Raw genomic sequence first — 24,463 nt, forward strand, 5'->3', positions numbered from 1 at the left:
TACATGCTGGCTGGTGGAACCGATCGCGATAGGGAACGCTTGGGCAGTAGTATTACGATCGACGGCGACGAGTTCGAGGTGGTTGACGAGGTCATCTATCTAGGCTCATTGGTGACTGCGGACAATAACACCAGCCGTGAGATCAGAAGGCGTATTATATCTGGAAGTCGTGCTTACTATGGGCTCCATAAAACTTTGAGATCCATGAAGCTTCACCACCGCACGAAATGCGCCATGTACAACACACTGATTAGACCGGTGGTTCTCTACGGGCACGAAACGTGGACAATGCTCGAGGAGGATCAGCAAGCACTCGAAGTCTTCGAAAGAAAGGTGCTGAGAACGATCTTCGGTGGTATGCAGGAGGATGGCGTGTGGAGGAGAAGGATGAACCACGAACTTGCGCGACTCTATCCGGAAGTATCCGGAAAGTAGCTCAAGCTGGAAGAATACGGTGGGCGGGGCATGTTGTGAGGATGCCGGACAACAACCCCACCAAGTTGGTTTTCACCTCCAACCCGGCAGGTACAAAACGGAGAGGAGCGCAGCGTTCCTGGTGGCTGGACTAAGTGGAGCAGAACCTGGCGAGTATCGGGAACCTGAGAGGTTGGAGACAAGCAGCAACTGACCGAGTGACGTGGCGGAATATTGTGGAACAGATTAAATCATGTTAATATGATGTATAATAAGGAATTTTAAATATAAGGAATGAAGCCGATTGCCGTGAGCTACAGTATCTAATTGATAGATTTTACAACTGGTGTCAAAGAAACATGTTGATCGTTAGTGTTGCGAAATGTTTTGTCATCAATTTTCATCGTACAAGGGACTTGTTTCATTTCAACCGCAACATTGTTGGAGCTCAGGTACAACGCAATGACCATGTAGAGGCGTTATGACGGATATCAAGCACTTATCAGCGACTATTGACAAAGCAAATCGATTGCTGGATTTTATGTTCGCAATTTACAACTATTTACGGGATCCTTTATGTTTGCAGTTGGCGTTTTGTGAACCTCGTCTGATGCCCTTTTCATGCAACGTGGAGTGAAAGGATTGAAGTTGTCCAGCGCAAATTCATACGATATGCTTTACGTCAATTGCCTTGGAATGATCCGTTGAACCTTCCACCATATAGTGGTTGTTGCAGGTTATTAGGTCTTCATATGCTGCAAGAACGTAGACACTGCAAACCATTTTCATATCTAAGCTTTTGTTGACTGCGTACGATATACCTACTCTCCTTTGACAAATAAACCTGTACGACACAACTCGAGTTCTTCGCCCTTGAACATTGCTAGACATCGAAATGCGTAACACTAACTACGCTGCCAATAGTCAGATTTTAGCGATTTTTCGTCGCTTCAACGATTTTACCGAGTACTTCGACTTCGTCAAATTCATCACAATTTCGTCAACGTTTGTGGTTACATTGGGATAACTATCTTTAGTTTAGTTCATTAAGACTTATTGTCAGAGGGACACAATTTTTTAAATACAAGTAATACAAATTTCAAGAGATCGTTCAGAAGCAAATCACAATATCTCAACTTACCCATTCCGACGAAATTCACAATCTTATCGTGGTTGTGATTGGTCTGCAGCTGCTCCGGCGCGATGAATCGCAGATTAATCTCTTTCACCTTCTCCCAAACCTGCACTGGGACGGGTTGCTGCTGAACAGGCGCGTTCGGCGTTGCCACCGCCTGCATCACACTTTGCAACTCCCGCTGCTGTTTCGGTTCCTGTTGAGAGGCTATCGAGCTGATGCTACTGTTGCTACCACTGCTCGCTGTCGACTGATTGATGAGACTAGTATTGCTGCTGACAGCGGCAGGGCTATTGCTGCCGGTCGAACCGGTCGTGTTGGTGTTGACTGAAATGTTCACCGATGGTGGTGGAGGTCCAGCCGGAAGGATTACAACCGGAACCGGCTGTTGAGCTACCACCGTCGGAATGGGTGCTGTCGTGACGATAGCAGCCGGTGGCAGCGGAGGTGGTGGAACAGTTATGATTGCCGGTGGTGAAGTGGCCGACACTACCATTGCTGGTGGTGTGTTGGTTGCGCTGTCCTGCTTAGCGGGCAGTGTTGGCGGAGGCTGCTGCTGTAGATTGTGGTGGCCCGGAATGACTGACGGTGGCGGGAGGTTATAGTGATTGTTGTTGCTGCTGGAGTGAGGTTGTCGTGATTGGTGTTGCTGTTGCTGCTGCTGCTGTTGTTGAGCGGCTAGCACATGTGGTGGAGGAAGCTGCGGCGGCGGTTGTGAGTAAAGAGGTGCCGGAGGAAGCACCATCGATGGCGGTGGTTGGTGGAATCTGTGCTCGATGCTGTCCCGGTAGGTGTCTACAAATGAAAAGGAAAAAGGTTTAAAATTGATCACTTTAGCTATGATTAATCGAACTTACCAGGGTCAGTCGAGTTGTTCAACGCTTCGTACGTGTCTGGTTGTGATTGTTGATGCTGTGACTGATTGTGATAATGATGTTGCTGCTGCTGCTGTTGCTGTTGTTGGCTATGATGCGACGAACTAGAAGAAGGCGACGAAATCGAAAGAGATGATTGCTGCATCGAACTGTAGCCGAGATCGGTTGACTGGATAGATGTGTTGCTCGCCGGGGAAGGAACATTTTCGGTGCTGCCGCTGCTGTTGTGATGCATCTGTTGTTGATGTGAAGAAGGCTTCTGCTGGTGATAGTGATGGTACTGTTGCATCGACTGGTGCTGCTGCTGGAGATGTGGTTGGTCCATCATGCTCATTTCCTCCTCCTGGAAGTCGCCAAAGAGCAGCTCTTGGTCAATATCAAAACCGAAAGTGAATTCGTGTTTCGGTCCAGTCGCTTCGTTGTTGTCGTTCATGATAATCACAGCTGGACGATGGTTCGTCGAGTTGGCAGTCGCATTAGCATTGGCAGCTGCATTGGTAGAGTTTAAATTTAGCGTCGGATATTGTGACTGCTGCAAGGTGGCGGTTGTTTGCTGGGAGGTAGATTTCTCCTTCTTGCTTCGCTTCGAGGAGGCTACTGCATTCGAGGAGGAAACAGAGCTGGCGCTAGTGTTGCTACTATTGTGATTCTTTGGAGTGCTCTGCGGGTGCTGCTGCAGATTCAACGCTCCGTTCGGACTTCGGTCGACCAATCCATTGTTTTGACTGTAGTCAATGTCGATGTTTTCGATCAGTACCTGATTATTGTTCACTAAGTCCAATGTTGTCTGGTATGGGGCAACATTCCGGGCGTTGTTTATCGATTCCACTTCGCTGGGAGTAACGGAAGAAGACACACTAGTAATCATGTTTGATGATTCCTTTTTCTTCGATTTTTTGGCACCGGGCAGAGCGTTATTGTTTGCGCTGTTGTAGGAAATAGGAATCACTGTGGGTGTCGACACAGGATTTAAGGTCGAATTCGGGGGCTGACCAGTCACGGTGTTCGCTGGGCTTGTTTTTCCAATGACAAATGGTTTCGGTTCTTGCAGACTGACGGCACTGCTATTGTTACTGGAAGTAAACATGGGAGTTATCTTTGCCGGTTTGACAGTCTTTTCTAGTGCCGGATAGTGTTCATTAGAGTAATAGATGTCAGTATTATCGACACTTTTCGATTTGTGCAACGCCAACTTCGAACTGCTGTTGCTACTGTTACTACTGCTGCTACTACTACTACTGCTGCTGATATTGCAGTTGCTATTGATACTACTGCTGTTGTTGACCATCGGATCACTATTTACATTGCTAACTAGTTTTGCACAGACCACGGTTGCTGGTGCTGTTGCTGCAGACGCAGCCAGGACCGTTCTGTGCTTGACAAACTCCTCCTCCTCCGCTTTGGTGGTCGCTGCTATCAGGAGACTCTGCGAGTAAGTCGCTTTATTACTGTTACCTAGATTGTTACTACTAACGCTATTAACACTACTATTCACATACTGATGCTGTTGATATTGCTGCTGCTGTGGATGCTGTGATTGTGGCAGCGATGATTCGGAGACTAGTTCAGGGAAAGCAGAAGATGATTTAAGTGCTTGAGCTAGGTCTTCACTGGTGGCCTGCACCGGTGGCCACTTATCAACGCTGGAACTATCCAACGGAGACGTGCTATTGCTTGTGCTGCTTCCGAGCAGATTGTTGTTCATTTTGTCAGCATTTGGAATCCGGGCAATATCGGCGTAAGACTGCGGAACGCCCGCTCCGGATTGATTGCGGTTAGATTGACCGCTTTGCTGTTGCTGCTTCCGCGATGGTTCGATCGGAAGCGACTGTACCGAGTCAGCATCACTGGAGTCGGACTTTTCGGATGGTGGCATCGACGAGGTTGATTTTCTTCGCGACACGTCATTGGCCAGCGAGTTCATGTAAACATCGCGATCGTTGGTAAAGTTATGACTGGCCTGATACCGCCCTGTCATATTCGTGTTTCGGCTGTTGTTGGAACCTCCCATGCTGTAGCTTTGACTAGCTGTCAGATTCCGTCTGTTCGTTATGTTTGTGCCGACAGATGCTGTGGTCGTTTCTTCGGTAAACAAACTTTGTGACTTTTTCTTCATCTTTTTCTTTTTGGTCACTACATGAAACTCGGCTGTTTCTGTTCCTCCGCTTGCACTAACTGCCGACAGAGACTCTACCGACATACGTAACGAATCACGCTTTTTACCGGGATTAAAGGTAGGGAGTGCCACTTCCGCACTATCTTTGGCTTCTTTTTTACTTTCTTTCTTGGGTGGTGGTTTCTCTTCCGATTTCTCACTCGCACTAACATAGGATATCTGTTTGTTTCTACTCTCTAAAAACTTAAGCGCCTGCATTCCCCACAAATTTTGCTCACCCTTTTTGCTATTATTCGCCGGGGTTTCCTTTGAAGATTGTGACGATGTAGTCGACGAAGCCGAAGAACTTGAAGAAACCACACTTCCAGTGCCGCCGTTATTATTTTGAGCTTTTTTGCTACCCTTATTGTTTCGCAAAGTTACAACCGAATCGGCATCTTGCACCACCCTGGAAGCTGCTTGCTGTTCTACCGTGTGATTTTGCTGCTGAGTATTCTCTTCTTCTTCGGCCTGTTGCTTCTTTCTGCTACAGCTGCTCAGCTCTTCCAGGGAATTGCTCTTCTTTATTTTTGCTTTCTCTTTCTTTTTATCGCTCTTTTTCTTCGGAACTTTCTCTTCCGGAACGCCATTCTCCACACTGCAAGCGCTGTTGGCATTACCACCGCCACTATTACTAGCACCCACCTTAAGCAGCGTTCCATTTTTAGGGTTTGCTCCACTGCCACCCCCTCCGCCGGATGCACCTCCACCCTTTCCTTCTTTCTGTTTATTTTTATTCTCGATGTAGCAAACCAGCGACTCGATGTCTGTATCTTTGCCTCGGTAGCCCTCGATATTCTCCGGTATCACCAGAACCGTGTTCCGATCCGACTTAGGCTGTTTGCGGCTTTTCTTGCCCGTTCCTCCGCTGCCGCCACCAGACCCACCCAGAGTGGAGCTAGTGGTACCAATCGCCCCACTGCCGCTACTACAAACACCACTTCCACCACCGCCACCAGTCGAGGAGGAACCGGATCCCCCAAACTGTTGCACCGAGTTCCCATTTTCGTCCAGATATTTCTAAGGATAGCGGGATTAGATATTGATTGAACAGGGTATCATCAGGAATCTATTTGGAATCAGACGAATTTTAGAAACGTCAACTTACCTGCGAAATTATCTGATTGAAGCTTTGCGTCGAGATGTATTTGGTGTTGTTGGAACTGATCGTGCCCATCATCACGTGCTTCGCTTGATCACTTTTGCTGCTGTCGCTCGATACGAAACATTTGACTGCCTGATAGCTTGATCCGAGTTGGATTGGTGTAATATCGACGCTCTTGTTGCTTTCCAGCATGGGCAGAGACACGGTCTTATCGACATGGTGAACCGACGACGGTCGAACCGTGGATGAGGGTTCGCCAATTTCCAGCTTGGCATGACTAGTGTAGCTCGCTGTTGGGAAGCGCGGAATCTTTTTCAATGCACTGCAGCCACTGCCGGCACCGCCGGTTGTGCTGCTGCCACCGCTGGTAGTCGTGCTGCTTCCATACAGATCAGTGCCACTTCCCTCGAACTCATCCAGACCCGAATCGTATAGGTTCTAACAAGAAAAAAAAGCACATACTTTGAACAATATCTTACATGTAAAAATATTCCTTCCGACTTTACCTGTTGCAGTGCATCGTGTGCCAGCAGATGCTGCGTCTCGTCAGATTCCAGCTCTCCCATATCGATGACGGTGTGTCCTGTGCCCATGACACCCCCGCAGCCATCAATTAGCTGAGATTCGGTATTTTTCATCCCACCACACAGTCCTGGACTACCGGCAGCTTCCGCCACGGCACTAATAAGCTCTGCCGCTGCGGCGCTGGTCAACGGAGCCGGCAACAACATGGTACCGTAATCGCTTTTCGCTCCTCCGTCCCGCTTTTTGAATTTGGTAATCGTTCCGGTAGTATGATGATGTCCGACTTCATTAAAAAACGGATACTCTATGTTGACATTGCTTGGGAGGCTTCCGCCCTCCCGCTGCCGGGATGAAACCGAGCTTGTGTACTTCTTCTGCCGGGGATTCGTTACCCGGTCTCCTCCGCCAGGACCGACGCTGGCCCCCGAGCTGCCACTGCCATGATGCCGCCGAGATGTCGTCACTCCCAGGCCGCCCAGGTTTGTGTAGTACTCGGTTGCGAAGGGGAACTCGGAGTAGTAGTAATCATACAGACTGGCCTCCTGGAGGTCCTGCAGCGAGCCGCCCTGCGTGGGTCGACCCGAGGCACGCTTGGATTGCACAGCACGGCTGGTGAAGGAAAAGTTTTGTTCCTGGTCTTCCATCTCTGTCTTGCTGAGAAGTTCCTGTGCGGTTCGGAAAGAGGAGTGAATTAGAATGGTTTTAGTTATTATACTATTGATTAAATATTTCTTTGAAGTAAAAAGGAATATCTCAATTATTTCATTTCAATTATACTTGTGGAAAATTTATTCATCTAGATTTGAAATTTGTTTTTTACTTGCAAAACGATAAACTCGATGATTTACAGTTGTGCTTGCAATTTAAACAAATCTCGATTGCTGCAAGTACATATCGCTTGCCAAATATTCGATTTGCTTGTTTTGATACATATGCTATTTTACTGTACTAATCTAGCGCTCTGGACATCATGAGTTCGACTCTGGAATCTTTTGGATCCCGAACTGAACAGTCTGAATTCTTTTTCTAGTCACTACAACCTTCTAAAAACGGTAAAATGAAAGTTATGTGACAACCCATTTCGAGGCTACGGTAAATCTACCCGAATCCACTGGAAAAACTTTGGCTTTCTATCACATCACATCACAATCATTTTTTAGATTAATTTAAGTTAGATAATATTATTGCTTCTTTGTGAATAGATGTTAGAGTTTCGGTGGAAGTAACTGATTTTTGATTTGAGGCATGCTAAATATAAACGAAAACTTTCCTTTGGTAACCATCATAGATCCACAGAATCAGTCATTCTCGCTGTGGAGGAAAGCATCGATCATATACTGACGCGGAAAGCGAACCGCAGGCAGGAAACCCCCTAACCGTATTATGAAATCAGACTCACTGGTACAGGTATGTGGTACTTTACGGTGTTCGTCTCATCGTGCCATACAGTTACCATTCTAGATTTATGAAACAACTATCAGGCACCGAGCGCCCAAGGCCCTTAAAGTTTCGTGTACTGGTCAAACATTGATACTGATATTAGGCAACTGGTACAAACTTATACATGCGCTACAGCCGCTGGTTATAACTGCTCCATAATTCTGGCTAGCTTCTACTGCACCATTTCGACGTGTACACATTGAATATGTTGGGTCGCATCGTACCGATAGCTCCGGTACCATGCAAAACATTAGTTGAGCAATGCCAACCTTATTCTGAATTACAACCTTTACGAGCGAATATTTATTTACATTCTCATTAACTTCAGCAATATTAAACGGAGGTAGGTAGTCGATCGAACTATATATATTTTTTTCGAGACTTGTCCTACTGGAGCTGTAGAGCTAGGTTCTCGGAAGGGCTCCCCGGCAGAATCACTCACTACAATTGCGAACGAGACGGGAAACATCACCCAGTAAAATAATGCTTAAGGTCAATTGCAGCGGGCCGTGATTCTGAATGTGCTATTTATTGTACGGTTCAAATATGTGCGGGCGTAGCATGTGTCATCGTGAAGGGCTCGAAAGTTTGTACGCTAGCGTGTTCGATGGCGTGTCGCGTGTGCTAACGTGTATGTGACTTTACGCGTATAAATATTTTATAACCGTGTACCTTTCGCATATTCGCGTGTGTACTTGGATGATTGCGCGCGGACCGTGAATCTGATACTTAATTTCCGGTGTACGGTTCGGATGCTAGAAGAAAGTGAGTTCTTCCATATTACTAGAGTTCCCGGTTATGTCGCCATGGAACGTGTTGTCTAGTGGATGTGAACTTTTTTTTTATTTGTTGAACTGAATGTATGGACCTACGTGTTGACGTGTTTGTCGCGTGTCCTCGCGTGTATGTGACTTCGCGTGTATCAATACGATTTTGTAACCGTGTGGCCATTCACAAATTCGCGTGTGTTTTTGAATGGTCACGCGGACCGTCATTCTGATATTTAGTTTTCGATGCACGGTTTCCATTCTGAAAGGGAGCTAGTTACCACATATCGCTAGAGTTCCTGGTCACGTCGCCATGGAACGTGTTGTCCAGTGGATGAGAGCTTTCCTTTTTGATTTGAGCCAAAGGCATGAACCTAGACTGTTGGAACAGAGGATGGAGACTTCCGGAAGTGACCCATTCATGATCGCGCGAGCGTGAGAGTTTGTAGGTTCATGCTTGAGACCACTGTTTGAAAATTTATAAGTGCTGAGACGTTCACCTTACCACTGAGATGTTATGTTTACGTGATCACGAGTGTGAATTGCGTGGATGATCGCGAAAGGCTCAAGCATTTGTATGCTAACGTATTTGTCGCATGTAGGGGAATTATGGTTAAAACCGACACCTTAAGCTAAACAATTTTTCTAAGTTGCCACAAAACCAATAAAATTATAGTTTTTATGCAGAATTCTTCTTCAGAAAATTCTTAACAAGACTTAATTTTTTCAGCGCTTCAAAAATTTAATTTCATTAACAATTATTGGTTGTAAAACTTGGAAAACAAAGTGACTTTTTGTAGGCACTGCGGGTAAAACCGACACCCCATAGGGGTAAGATCGACACCCCCTTTAATTTATTTTCTCTCCATTTTATTAAAATCTTTATCTTTATTAAAAATGAGATATATGCGTGATTAATAAAGTGTGAGTATGTATGATGCAAATATGTGCTTTTTATTGCTTCATCATGTAGTGAGGGGAAGAAAGTTCGAAAGCGTAGTGCTATAAATAAGAGTATTTTATGCTATAGGATTATTTATTGATATGAGTATTTCCAAATAATCCTTGCGCACGTCATTGTAACCTCCAGTGTCACTTTATTTCGTAAGAGAAGATTTTCAAGCGTTCTACATTCTCCTAATTGGATTCATTCTATTTATAGTACTACTTCGTAGTAAAACTATCTTTTTCAGATTTGATTTTTCGGACTCTGATCATCAACGATCTATTGGGGTATACATAACATCATTGTCTCATTGTGATAAAGTTCGTCTATGACAAACCAAGAGAACACTAGAAATTCGGTTTGATTAGCTTTTTGCAGAAATTGCAAAAGCTTCGATAGAATCAGATAAGCAAAAATTCCAATTTTTGATTTTTAAAGAGACTTACAAGAAATAAACACAATAAAAGTATTTCTGTGTATTTCTGCTAATACTATAGTGTTCTAATAGGCTAATTGAAGTGTTACAAAGATCCCCAGTATTTTGAAATGAATCGCAAATATACACAACCATCTTAACAGCGTGTCGGTTTTACCCTAACCACAGGGTGTCGGTTTCACCCCAACAGCGCACATTTTTTTACAAAAGCAATTAAAAATATTGAATTTCTCAAACTCGTCTTCAATACACCTAGTTGATCATAGGACAGGCCGATAATAATAGGTACTGAAAAATGTGGTTATTTTAAAATGCTTTTGCTCGGTTAAAACCTTAAAATCTACCAACGAAATTTAACATCCAGACGAGTAGGAACGCTGCTGTCGTATGTTTTGTTTATTTTTATGACATTCGGCGTACTAACGTAAATCCAATTTTTCTTCAAATGCTCTAAATAAACGTACTAATAATAATGTATTATTATGAAATGAATAAAAATTTGATTTCTAGGAAATGTTGTGGGGTGTCGGTTTTTCCCACAATTCCCCTACGTGACTTCACGTGTATAAGATCAATTTCATAACCGTATGTCTATTCGCATATTCCAGTGCTTTCAGATAATTGCGCGGACCTCGAATCTAGTACTTTTTTTCAGTGTACGGTTCAGATGCTAGAAGAGTGAGTTTTCTCATACCATCAAAGTTCCCGGTCATGTCGCTATGGAACGTGTTGCTTAGTTGATGAGCGTCATTTTTTGTTTGGTTTCCCTGAAGGCATTGGGCCTATCCTACTAGGGCCGAGGATAGGGACTTACGGACATAACCGGTTCATGATCTGACGGGCGTTTGTAGGTTCACTCCTGAGACCACGTTTGTGAATTTATAACGTTCACTTAGTCACCGGAGTATTATTCTGTTCGCGAGATCGCGTGCGAAGGTGTGCGTGGATGATCGCGAAGGCCTAGAGTGTTTGTATGTTAACGTGTTTGTCGCGTGTGCCAACGTCTAACTTCGCGTGTATAAATTATTTTCTATAACCGTGTGGCCATTCGCATGTTCTTGAATGATCGCACGTGAGCCGTAAATCTGGCACCTAATTTTCAGTGATCGGTTCAGATGCTAGAAGAGTGAGTTCTCCCATTTTACTAAAGTTCCCGATCATGTCGCCATGGAACGTGTTGTCTAGTCTATATGACCGTCATTTTTATACTGGTCCAACTGAAGGCATCAGACTAAACTTCTAGGATCGAGGGTAAGGACTTCCTGACGAGACCGATTTACTTAATTTACTATACTTAATTTACTACATTTACTTAATTACCGGGGTGTTTAAATGTTGGCGAGGTTGCGGGCGTAAGTAAGTGTGGATGATTGCAATTGCATGTTCACGTTTGTGACCAGGTTTGTGTATCGTGAAGGCCACGAGCGTTTGTACGATTAGAATGGGAGAGATTGCGAGTGTATGTGAGAGAATATGCAATTTATTGTGTTAGTGAGTATGAATCCGATAATTTTTTTTGGATTATACAGGGTTTAACCTTAAGGTCATTCACCTCTTCGGGTTAGAAAAAATCTCTTATAAGAAATGTCTAACTCTATGTGCGGGGTCGGGATTCGAACCCAGGTGCAATCTGATATAGTAATAAAAGAAAAAATAAGTCAAGCAAAGATAGATTATAGATTATTTTTAGTATGTATGGATAATGTTAAGGCAGAGTAAATTGATCTATAAAGTGAATCCGATTAGTTATAGACGAGTGTTACTCGCCATCTTCACGAGCCAGAGCGACAGTTCGAGCGAGTTAAGCGATAAAAACATCAACCTTCAATCTGATCATTAGAGTGGCTCGCGGTTGTGTGGGAAAAATTCAAAATGATTTAACTAGCGGGCACAGCACTTTTTGAGTTCCTTTTGTGGTCCCAAATGACTGAGCAAAATTTGGTAGCGGTTGGTTGCTGGGAAGTACACAAGTCACACCCCCTCTTCTTTTCATTTTCCTACTACGTCTATGCTATTCAGCAATTCATTCTGAGCATTTCATTCAAAGGTACCAAGTCTCTGCGATGACTATATTCTCATTTATTTAAGTTTAAAGTAGCGGTGTCGTGGTGTACTGACAGTGTTGGAAGAAATGATGAATTTTTGCATTTGGATTGTACCCTTAAGTTTTAGAATCGTTATAACTATTTTTTGAAAACTCGTAGCTAGTCCTCTACAAAGTTGTTAACCAAGGTTTGAACTATGGTTTTATAAAGCTATGTTCAGTGAAATAGCGATCTTTATTAACCTAAACGCAAAATAATTGATTTCCCCATATAAAATCCCATACAAACTTTGAACGCAATGCGCAAACCCGGGAAGCAACCGAACGCTCCCAAACTTTGCACAGGCTTTGGGACTTTGGGACCACAAAAGGAAATCAAGAAGTGCTGTGCTGAAAAATGTCATATTCGAGCCATTCTACTGATCATTTTTTATAGATGACAGTCCATTGATCTGAATCGATTTAATCGATCACTATGCCCAAGATCAAATGTGTCTTTGACCAGCTGAACCAATATGTCCCCCCATTCGAAAGTAGACACATCCATAACAGCTGTCCGCCAAACGCTCGGTCTAATGATTATTAGTCATAAGATTCCAATATCAAAAAACCACACTCGCTTGGATCTCACACTCTTATCCAGCACCCAAGAGTACGCGCTCTTAGACTCATCACTTAGGAGTACACTGAAACAATGCCATCGCATAACATCAGTCTCCGGTTTCCTAACGTAAGTAATGCCGATATACTGAGCGGTCGACCAACTTTGACCCGTTGAAGGGACCGGGTCCGGATTGCATACCTCTTATGTTCATAAAATAATATGCCTGAGAGCTATTTCAGTAACCATTATTTTCAATCGCTCAGCCACGAAAAACGTATTCCTAAATGTATGGAAAGTAGCTTGCTTTTGTTCCAATATATAAGGCCGGAAACACCCATAATATTAAAATTACAGAGGAATCTCACTACTGCACTGTCTGGCTAAAGTGCCGGAAAATTTTGTTTACAATGCGTTGTACGCTGCCTCTTCCAACAATGTCGACGAATCTCTTTGTGAATGACATTTGCAGCGAATTGATATCGTGTAAGGTGGTGTACGCAGACGATCTGAAAATTTATCGCATCATGACAATTCTGGGAGATTGTTGTGCATTTCAAATAGACATAGTGATAGAAATGGAATGACTATAAACATTCAGAAATGCAACATAATCACATTAACACGAATACTCTCGTCAATTACGTTTGAGTATACAATGAGGGCTGCTCTAGTAGAACGAGTTTCATCAATCAAGGACCCTGGTGTTATACTTGACCTTAAACTACGTTTCATCGAACACTTCAATACAGTAACAAATAAAGTGTATGCAGTACTAGGACTAATCATAACCCGAAATACCCAAGATTTCAACGACGTCTACTGCCTGAAGGTACTGTACATCAGTCTGGTACGCAGCATTCTAGAATATGGAGTTATCGTTTAGGGCCCCCTATCACACCGTACACATTAATCACATAGAACGGGTGCAAAAGAGCTTCGTCCGGTATACCCTTCGACGGCTTCCCTGGCGAAGTCGATTTGAACTACCACCGTATGAGTATCGTTGTGTGTTTTTCTGCAGCGACTTTTTGTGTTCGATCTTCTTGCTGACAACATTGACTGCCGTCTGATTCTCGCTCAGCTCGACTTCAACGTTCCGGAGAATAGACTTATTTCGACACTCTGGTCATCGCATGCAGTGCGGCCAGAATAACCCGGTAGATAGCGTTTTTCACCATTTTGACTTTATTTTAGCAGAGAAATGTTCAAATTGAAAATAGGTTTAATTTAGTATAGTGTTTTAGTCTGTACGAAAATTACTTATTCGAAGACAATATATCGTCGCTGTTGTGCTATCTTATGACAAGCGCCATTTTGCACATTTCGAGAAAAACGATTTTTAAAGTTTGAGATTGAGTATCTTGAAACTTATAAATGGTATAAATAATTCAAAGAAGACAAATGATGCTTCTATCTATGCTGCATTAATCTCTCAAATATTACGAGAATCGGTTAACTACATTCCGAGTTTTCTTTAAAAATGTAAACAAAAGTCGGTTTCACACGTGTCATAGGTGTGTATTGATGACAAAATTTGTATGGCATGTCATAATCGTGCATGGAAAATTTTCCATAGAAAAAAATCATCAATTATTAACTTTTATTCATATCTTTGGCTTCATTTGGTCTATAAACAATCGGTGAGATGCATTTTGAAGGAAATGAGTCAGGGAATCTAGAAAAAATAGTTATTTTTGGTTACAGTGTTGCCAAATATGCTATATTTCCAATTTAAAACTTAAATTGCTTTTTTTCTCACAGTTCGTGCATTTTTGTTTCGAAAATGATTATGCCATTGTGTTTATCAGATAGTTTTACATATAAAAACATCTCATACATAAAGATAATTTGAGCCAACCCCCAGACACAGTCATTTGAAGCAAAAAATTAGAAATTTCTCAGCACGTTTCTCGCTATATCTCAGTAACCAAGCAGAATGTCAAAATTCTGTAAACGCCACTTTGTAGAGATTTTTTAGACAAGTAATGTGGCATATCTAACTCAGTTTACCCCAAAATGGCGTTTGTCATAAGATAGCACAACAGCGACGATATAGCAACTATAATGATACTTTTGATTACGCGAAAGCATTTTACAACATACCCCATATTAATTGCTGCTAGGCTTTCCTCCGTTAGTAACAAGATGACTGTAATCCTACCTCTACGAACGATTTGCTTTCGTTAGAATTGGCACTACATGTTCAAGCGTATTTGAAACGACATCCGGCGCTCTCAAGGAAGTCACCTGGGATCATCTATCTTTCTCTTATACATCAATGATATCTGCACTCACATTAAGTCTGGAAAACTACTCTACCCTGACGATCTAGACGAACGAGAAAGTGTTCAGTTGCTTCCGGACACGACACTGCTGTGCTCCAAGATGATATAGCCAAAATTGAGAAGTGGCACTTGGTGGATTACACCTTTCAAAGCTGTGTCATCGAGAGGGTGATTTCAATTCGCGATTTGGGAGATATTGGACAAATATCTTCGTTTTGTTCGTTCCGTCGAAATCTATATACTGCGCGCTGTTTCGGAGTACACTGTACAAGTATGGGCGCCATACAACGCCGCTCAAAGATACCCGTTGGAGCGCGTTCAGAGAAGCTTTGTACGATTTGCTCTAAAACTGCCGTGGAACGACCCTATCCATCTACCACCATATAATAACTGCAGCATACCTAAATTTACCAACGCTTGAGTCTCGTCTTATTTTCTTGCAAAGAATGTTCTTTTCCGATATGTTGTCGAGCAATATTGTCTGTCCCAATATTCCTTCAAGGATGAATTGATTTGTTCCTCCTCGTGTTACAAGAAATCTCTGGTCTGAAGGTCTGCTTTTTTTCTAAACCCTTCTAAGAATATTTCGTTCAAATTGAAATATTTTTTTTCGAGTATTGTTCTACTGGAGTTGAAGAGCTAGATTCTCGTAAGGACACCCCATCAGAATCATTCACTACAATTGCAGACGAGACGGGAAATGCCACCCACTAAAAGACTACTGAAGGTTAATTGCCGCGGGCCGTGATTCTGAATGTGATAGAGGGTGTCCCCAGGCATTGTCCAACTTTTCCGAGATAAGATGAGTCGCAATATTCTCCGTCTCCACAAATAGCGTGAGAATGATTTTCCGGATAAAATTTATTTGACTTTTTCCTTCTCACCGGAGAAGGTGATAAAATTTTAATTTCGTGGAAATCAATAAAAACTTCAAAAAATACACTTAATTACAAAGAAAAGCGGCACAGAAATATGATACACTTGTTTTTTCGTGTTTTGGAATAACGGCAGGAAAGCAGCGAGCGAAAAAAGGATACCGCGATAAACTCATTCACTCATTCTCCGGCTGTTTTATTTATCCGGAGAAATAACACGTTGTATTAATCCGGAGAAGTTGTGTGAGCGCCAATAACTTTTCGTGTGAAAATGTGAGTTTTTATTGTCGCAGTAGCAAACTATCCGGGCGCATTTACTCATATGAGTGATAAATGCAATGCCTGGGTGTCCCACATCAAATTGCAACACGGAAAAATGCTGTCGAAAAAAAACCCATTCGGCGCTTTCTTTCGAAAATTTGGATAGGAGTAGTTTAGTGTATTTACAGTTTTGACTGTACTTACATTTTTTTAAAAATGGGAAAATATAGCGTCACCCGAAAAGCACAGTCGCGAATTTATTTTGCGCAAGTCTCTTGAAAATTCGCAGCTCTCTCGTCGGAACATCGAAAAACAAATCGGAATCGTGCAGTCAACGGTGAGTCGTGTGATTAAACGTTACTACTAAATTCTGAGCATAAAACGGAAGGAGAAAGGGGGTTAGAATGGATGTTCTATTAGTGATCAGGATCGCAATCATGCAGTGAAAGCGTTTAAGCGGAATACTAATGCTTCGGTCAGGGACGTGGCCAAACAGTTGAATCTGTCCAAGTCTTTCGTTCAGAGAGTCAAGGACTGGGAGGAATCGCATACGTAAAAAGTGCAGAGGGCTCCAAATGGCAAATGGCAAAATACGGTGGGAAAGTCACGGGCCTGGAAACTGTACACCCAGATTCTGACGAAGCATCATTGGCTCATCATGGATGATGAGACTTACGTCAAGAAGGATTTCTGGGGCTACTGTTCTTCATCACTCAGCACAAGTTTGATGTTCCGGAGGAAGTAATAAATCAAAAACTTTCAAAGTTTGCCAATAAATACATGGTTTGGCAAGCGATCTGCTCATGTGAGTAACGGAATGCGCCGTTCGTGACTACCAGGACTGTAAAAGAGGAGATCTACTTCAAGGAGTGTCCATAGACGCATCTGCTTCCTCTGTTCAAGCAACGCGAGGGCCCTATAATCTTCTGACAGGATCTAGTTTCGTGCCACTATTTAAATGTTGTCCTGGAGTGGTGCGAAGCCAACGGAATTACTATCGTACCCAAGGATATCGGAACTAAGGCCCGTCCAAAAATACTTGACAATTATGAAGCTAGCACTACGGAAGCATAGGAAGGAGGCCAAATCTGAGTAAGACACGAATAAAGAGTGGGTTTCCGTACAGCCAGATATTGTACAGAACCTAATGAGTGGCGTTAAGGGTAAAGTTCGAACGTACAGTTATGGTATTGAAGTTGAATGAAAATATATTAAAAGCTTATGAATGAAAATTTGAAAAGGATCGGTATACAAGGTAATTTTCAACAGCGTTTTTTCCGTGATGCAATTTGATGTTGGATCCCCTTTATAGTACGAATCAAACACTATCAATAAAGGAAATCTTGAAGTTTCTGCGGAAGCCAATCTAAGCCATTTATGAATTCTTGTTTGAAGGCTCCAAGTGTAATAGGAACAATTTATTTTGAAGATTGCATACATAAGAAAAGCACAATCGCAGGATTAGATGAATTAAAAAAGATGTTTGAATTTAACGTCTTTTCTTCGCAAAATACAACGGACTCTCAATACGAACTGTCAGCTCGAAGCCTGCCGGCTATGTGTGTGGTTGTTATCGCCCCCACCATACTCGCAATGACGTAAACAATATGTTACAGAGGAGCAAGGAGGAGAGCGCAACAACCACCGCCGCACTGAGCACATTATATTCTGACAGGAGGAACCTATTTTCTTCCCATGATGACATGCTCTCTGCACAGCACGGCGAAAAGTGTCAAATTTATATCGCATCCAACAGGACTCAACGTCGCGACGTTATGTAATCTCTAGCAAACAAAAATCCCACACCTGTGTGTTACGCTTGAAAGTCATTAGCGGCGCTCTGTTGCTGGCTGGTGCAAATATGTACTCACATTGAACGTTGCACTTTTGTGCTCCCGGTCCTTCGGACGTTTGTAGGTAATGGCTTCCTCCAGAAGCGCTTTGAGATCACTCTCCGCCATGTTATCGATCTGTGTTTGGGTCAGAAAAGAAAGAAGAAAAAACGGTTCACATTAGTGGATCTGTTGTTGTTTGTTGCATTAATAGTTTTGTGATTATCTGTTTCGAATGAACCGAGGCTGTTCATCCCCTTTTTTTGCACCCGTGAGAATCAGACAAGGTCCTAACCTTGCATTGTACGAGATTTGCAGAAGCCACATCGCTATCAGCGTTGATCGGTTGGAGTTCGGTTCGGAGGGTGCAGATTACATCTATTATATCAATCATTTCGTGAAAATTGTACACGGTATCCATTGGAAAAAAAGCGTTTCGCCCGAGGGTACCGAGAGCAAACAGAACAGCACACACGTGATCTAATCGAAAGTAGTACACAACCGACATCGAACGATTTTCTCGCTACCATTCATGATAGAAGAATCAACTATGTACAGAAAAGAGTTCTTTTTTTTTAATTTTTTCCTTTCTTTCGCGTCGCACACTGGCTCTGCTGGCTGCGACTGGTGGATCGTTCGACGTTCGAAGCAGAGCAGCCAGCGAGTGAGACAAAAGAACAGCGGAGCAGAGTCCACACCAGCAGCCTGGACGGAAATTTCAAAATCATATGTTCTGGAGACATGCGCAAACGAGGGCACAATTCGGATTCGGGGGCGACAGCACACAAGGAATGACATCTGAGTTGAAATGGATTGTGCATGATTTTTTTCTCTTTTTTTGTCAACCTAGGCAACATAAGTTTCACTCAGTTACTGCAAGTTGTATGTACCCCCGTTTAAAACCATAACAATCTTTATCACTAGGATTATTTTAGCAACGCTAGATAAGAAAAGCGCAGTATTCTTCTTACGTTTCGTTTCGGAAGAATCCAAGGTGGCCACTTTTCGGAATCTACAATGGTCACTTACTGATAAACATTTAGTGGGAACGGACCTTCTGATACCGCGTGATAATGATTGGCATAACGACGATATGCCAGATTTTACGATTCACATCACACTCAGCACAAAGTGCGATAAGATAGTAACTGCCCGGCCGGTGATGATGAGTAACGCTTTCGTTTTTATTTATTTTTTTGCGGACGCGTTTCGAGTTTAAATTAACCCAGTCAGATCTATAGGATTGACATGTTTGCATTTATCGTTTGACCTGGGAACTCTTGATGGAAAATGATGCTGGTGATTGTCACACGAACATAGTATCAATGTCATAAAGATTGTTCGCTACAGGCATTTTAAAAGCTACATTGATTAATTCTGATCCTACGTGCAGTCGCTTTTCTATATCCCTCGTAGAATGTAAGTGGTGTACCCCATTAGACGTAATGTTGCCTTGAACAACAGCTCATGAAATAAACAATAAGAAATTTTATTATTATTTATTTAAGGAACCGTTCGTAAACCACGTAGACCGAAATTTGAGAATATTTAACCCCCCTCCCCCCTAGTAGACCTTAGTAGACTTTTACCACCCCCCCCCCCCCCCACGCCAAAAGTCTACGTAGACTTTTAATTTTTTTTATTCGCAGGAAATGTGAATTTAGCAAGAAGCACATTATAATGTTCAATTAAAAAATAGCGTTCAGATTTTTTTCAAGCTTTCTGAATATTAAAGAAAGGTTTTTCACATTGGTTTTTTGTCTATGATTGATCAAATCAATTCAATGTGCTTTCCAACGTTTATGTAGCGGAATACTTCTTTTCAAGGTTAGTCACTCAAGTATATGTAAAAAGATATATTGCTATAACTAATTGCTATAATAAATTTTGGCCGAAGTGCGACCTACATCAACAATACAGAATTGCTAAACACTTTTTGAGCCTTACTGGTGCATTCAAAATTGTTAAATTATAAGAAATAATTACAAATTTATACTGTCAATGTGTACTATCATCTAGACTAAAATAATAAACCAAACATGCACACAAATTTCACTTTTCGTGAACAAATTTCAATATTTCTAAGATAATAATATGATCTAAATTGCCTAATTTGATTAAGGGAACGAAGCTATTGAAATCTTCCCAAAAATATTTATATATCTTATGTAATTAATAGCCGTATCACCTTAGAGTATTATCGCAAATTATCACAGTTTAACCCCGAATATTTTCGAAGATAAATATAGTAGAGCCGGTTTGCACGGAGTTGCATAGGGTCAAGACGTAAAATTTAACGGGTGTTTAAAGATTTTGAAATCAGTGCAAATGATTGCAAGAGAAACTGATTAACTTGAGTAAACACTTTGTTGTAGAAGTTTAACTACACTACTGCTTTAACCACCGAAATTAATAAATAAAAAATGAAAAAAATTAACCTATTTATTGTTGAAAATCGGGTGTTTTGTTGTTATAATGCTTAACTTTGACCATTTTTTAACTTTTTATGGTTCATGCATTTTAACCCTCCGGAAGTCGCGCTTATGGCCCACTGAACGAGCGCAGCTGCTGGTGTCCTAAGACGATTTCGCTAGATTTTCAGAGCAGCGTGCACTCAGTGCGCTAGCGCGACTGCCGGAAGCTTAATGGTCCATGCATGTCTGCTAACTAGGGGTGTCTCAGATGATTTCACAATCAAAATCTTCCGTCGAGAGGAATTTTGGGCGATCGTCTTTAGAACTGTCATTTTGTATTATTCCTAGATCAAAACTATATTAAAATATACGCAAGAAACAACGTGTGAGTTTGTCCTAAAAAAATCGTGGGTTCTGGGTTGAGTGGTCGTTTAACGAGTAGTTACCTCAATAGTGTACTAGCTTTGAAGTTTCGGCGCCGTCTAAATATTTTGGTAGCATATTTTTCTTTTTTTTAGAGTTGTCCTACTGGAGCTGTAGAGCTAGGTTCTCGGAAGGGCTACCCGTCTGAATCACATACTACAATTTGCAGACGAGACAGGCAATGCCGCCTACTAAAACACTGCTTTAGGCCAATTGTAGCGGGTCGTGATTCTGAGTGTGATATTCATTGTACCGTTCAGGTATGTGCAAGCGTAGGGTCTCGTGTATCATCGCCAAGAGCTCGAACATTTGTACGTTAACGTATTCGATCGCGTGTGCCTTTGTATGTCGCGTGTGCTAACGTGTATGTAACTTCGCGTGCATACATTCTGTATAAATGCCGTTTGCTTTCGCATATTCGCGTGTATTCTAGAATGATCGCGCGCGGACCGTGAATCTGATACTTAATTTTTCGTGTGCGGTTCAGATTCTAGAAAAAAAAGTGGGTTCTTACATATCACTAGAGTTCTCAGTCATGTCGCCAAGGAACGTGTTACCTTGTGGATATGAGCTTTATTTTTCGATTGGTATAACTGAATGTATGTACCTAAGTTACTAGAATGGAGGATAAAGTTTTCCGGACCTGACCGATTCATGATCGCGCGCGTTTGCGGGTTCGCGTTTCAGACCGCGTTTGTAACTTCGTAAGTACTAAAACGTTCACGTTTTTACCGGAGTGTTGCGATCGCGAATGTAGGTGTGCGTAGATGATCGCGAAGAGCTGAAGTATTGTTTGTTGACGTGTTTGTCGCGTGTGCTCGTGTGTATGTGTCACGCGGACCGTCATTCTGATATTAAGTTTTCGGTGTACGGATCGCATTCTGACAGGGAGTGAGTTACTCCATATCACTAGATTTTCGGTCATGTCGCCATGGACCGTGTTGTCCAGGGTATATGAGAGCTTTCTTTTTAATTGATTCGATTGAAGGCATGGACCTAGACTTCTGGAATCGAGGATAGAGTCTTCCGAACGTGAACGATTCATGATCGAGCGAGTGCGGGGGACTGTAGGTTCACGCTTGAAACTGCATTTGAGTTATTACAAGACGTTCATATTATCACCTGGATGTTCTAAGGTCTGGAAGAGCGCGGGTATAGGTTGCGGGGATGGTCGCGAAGGGCTCAAGCATTTTTATATTTGTTTGTCGCGTGTATGTGACTTGTGTGTATACATTCGATTTTTATGTAGTTTAGTGGATATGAGCATTATATTTTTGATTGGTCCACCTGAAGGCATTGGACTTATGCTACTATGGCCGAGAATAGGGGATTCCGGACGAAACCGATTCATGATCGTGCGAACACGGGCATTCGGAGGTTCACTCTCGAGACCGGGATTGTTAATTTATAAATGCTAAACCATTCACTTAGTCACCGGGGTGTTATACTTTTTACGAGATCGTGGGTGTGGTCGTGCGTGGATGATCGCGAAGGACTCGAGCGTTTGTATGTGGACGTTTTTATCGCGTGTGCTAGTATGTATGTATCTTCGCGTGAACACATTATTTTTATAAGCGTGTGGCCATTCGCATGCTCGCGTATTTTTCAATGATTGCGCGTGGACGTCTTGTCTAGTTTTTATTTCTATTGGTCCAACTAAAGGCATGAATTTGGGCTGCTAAGATCAAGGGCGAAGACTACCGGACGTGACCGATTCATGATTGCGCGAGCTTAGGTTCTTAGGATCCAACGTTCACCTAATAAATCGGGGTGTTTGAATATTGGCGAGATCGCGGGCGTTCGTATTTGTGACCAGGTTTGTGTTATCGCGTAGGCCACGTTTGTACGTTTGGAATGAGAGATTGTTAGTGTATATGAGATAATAATTTGTGTTAGTGAGTGTTAGCACGGATCTAATTGAAAATATAGCAACAAAAGAAGGGTGCCTGTAGAGAGAATTGGGCCCTAAACCCACATTGTAGATTATTTGACCATGGCAGTGAATAATAAAGGTCGCCAAATTAAGTACTAAAATTGATCACAACGTAGCCTAACTAAAAAGAAAATAATCGTATCCCAAGTTTCTGTGATATAATCACTGTAATACTGCTTTGGTGGAAAAGCCCCTGGACCACATCAAGGTAAAGTATCATGCCGAGTGCTAAATATTTTGGTAGCATATTTTTCTGTGAAAAAAGCATTAGTGTGTATATTGATATTTCGCGGAGTTATAGCATTTTTCCCGAAACTCTTTTATTTAAGATGCTTGCGGTGATCACGATTGAACACCAATAGATCAACTAAAGCTCATAAAATTCAATTAGAATAGGAGTAATCTTCGTACCTTAACGAACCTTAGTTGAATAATTTTTTTTTCTGCATTTGGGAACGTTTTCCCTAAAAAACGATGTTTTAAGCTCTAGAAATTGTATTAAAAGATTCTTATATATACAACAAAAGCTTATGTGTAAAAAGGAATCGCTCAGGTACGAGAAGAAATTAATAACGATCAACTGCAAAAAATGAAGAAAATCGGTTGAGTGGTTTTTTGGCAATCGTGATCACGGAAAAGCTATTTTTGGAAAAACGACATTTCGAGATAATCGAGTTTAAAATTTCAAGTTACCACTGCTCATGGTAGACGAATCGTGCTTCGAAGCGTTGTAACTTTCTATCTATTTCTTGGATCTCTATGAAATTTTCTTTTTTTTTCGAGTTGTCCTACTGGAGCTGTAGAGCTAGATTCTCGGAAGGGCTCCCCGTCAGAATCACATACAATTTGCAGACGACACAGGCAATGTCGCCCAATAAAACACTGCATTAGGCCAATTGTAGCGGGCCGTGATTCTGAATGTGATATTCATTGTACGGTTTAGGTATATGCGGGCGTAGGGACTCGCGATCACGTGTATCATCGCGAAGAGCTCGAGCATTTGTAGTTAACGTCTTCGATCGCGTGTGCGTTTGTATGTCGCGTGTGCTAACGTGTATGTAACTTCGCGTGTATAAATTCTATTTTATAACCGTGTGCCTTTCGCATATAGTCGCGTGTTCTTGGATATTCGTGCGGACCGCAGATCTAATACTTTATTTTTGGTGTACGGCTAAAATGCTAAAAGAGAGTGAGATCTTCCATATCACTGGAGTTCCCGGTGATGTCGCCATGGAACGTGTTGTTGGAGGATATGAGCTTTATTTTTTGATTGGTCCTACGGAATGTATGGACCTAAGTTATTAGGACAGAGAATAATGGTTTCCGGACGTGACCGATTCATGAGCGCGCGAAAACGGACGTTTGTAGGTTCGCGTTTGAGACAGCGTCTGAAACTTCGTAAGTGCTAAAACGTTCTCCTTATTACTGGGGTGTTATTAAGTTTGCGCGATCGCGAACGTAGGTGTGCGTTGTTAATCGCGAAGGGCTTAAGCGTTCGTACGCTAACGTGTTTGTCATGTGTGCTCGCGTTCATGTGACTTCGCGTGTACAAGACTGGATTTTGTAACCGTGTGGCATTTCCTATATACGCGTGCGTTCTTGGACCTTCATTCTGATAGTTAGTTTTTGGTGTACAATTCACATTCTGACAGGGAGTAAGTTACCCCATATCACTAGAGTCCTCGGTCATGTCGCCATGTAACGTGGTGTCCAGTGAATATGAAAGCTTTCTTTTTTTAATTGATCCAATTGAAGGCACGGACCTAGTCTGCTGATATCAACGATAGAAACATCCGGAAGTGACCGATTCATAATAGTGCGAGTGCGGGAGTTTTTAGGCTCAGTTAGGTTTTAGGTTTTTCGTGCGAGTGCGGGAGTTTTTAGGTAGGAGCTGAGACATTCACTTTATCACTGGGATGCCATCATGTTTACTGGATCGCGGTTGTAGGTGCCGGGGATGATCGCGAAGGGCTCAAGAATTTGTATATTAATGT

At 42.4% G+C, this 24,463-nt stretch overlaps 1 protein-coding gene across 4 annotated transcripts in view; it reads right to left on the bottom strand.

The window, feature by feature from the left end:
- The window catches only part of LOC131685315 (homeobox protein 5), an 86,230-nt gene that overhangs the window by 21,478 nt on the left and 40,289 nt on the right, over positions 1-24,463 (bottom strand). For 3 of the 4 annotated variants that reach the window (XM_058968958.1, XM_058968956.1, XM_058968955.1), the window contains 5 exons: positions 17,739-17,837; positions 6,191-6,874; positions 5,688-6,122; positions 2,407-5,599; positions 1,556-2,344 (listed from right to left, as the gene is read on the bottom strand). In XM_058968958.1, the coding sequence (XP_058824941.1) occupies positions 1,556-2,344; positions 2,407-5,599; positions 5,688-6,122; positions 6,191-6,874; positions 17,739-17,828 (5,191 nt within the window). In that variant the 5' untranslated portion in view covers positions 17,829-17,837. Of the gene's footprint in view, positions 1-1,555; positions 2,345-2,406; positions 5,600-5,687; positions 6,123-6,190; positions 6,875-17,738; positions 17,838-17,994; positions 18,335-24,463 lie in introns of those variants that run through there. The other variant, XM_058968957.1, reaches the window with a different exon arrangement.

The sequence above is a fragment of the Topomyia yanbarensis genome, chromosome 2 (assembly GCF_030247195.1).
Source record: "Topomyia yanbarensis strain Yona2022 chromosome 2, ASM3024719v1, whole genome shotgun sequence".
Classification (NCBI taxonomy): domain Eukaryota; kingdom Metazoa; phylum Arthropoda; class Insecta; order Diptera; family Culicidae; genus Topomyia; species Topomyia yanbarensis.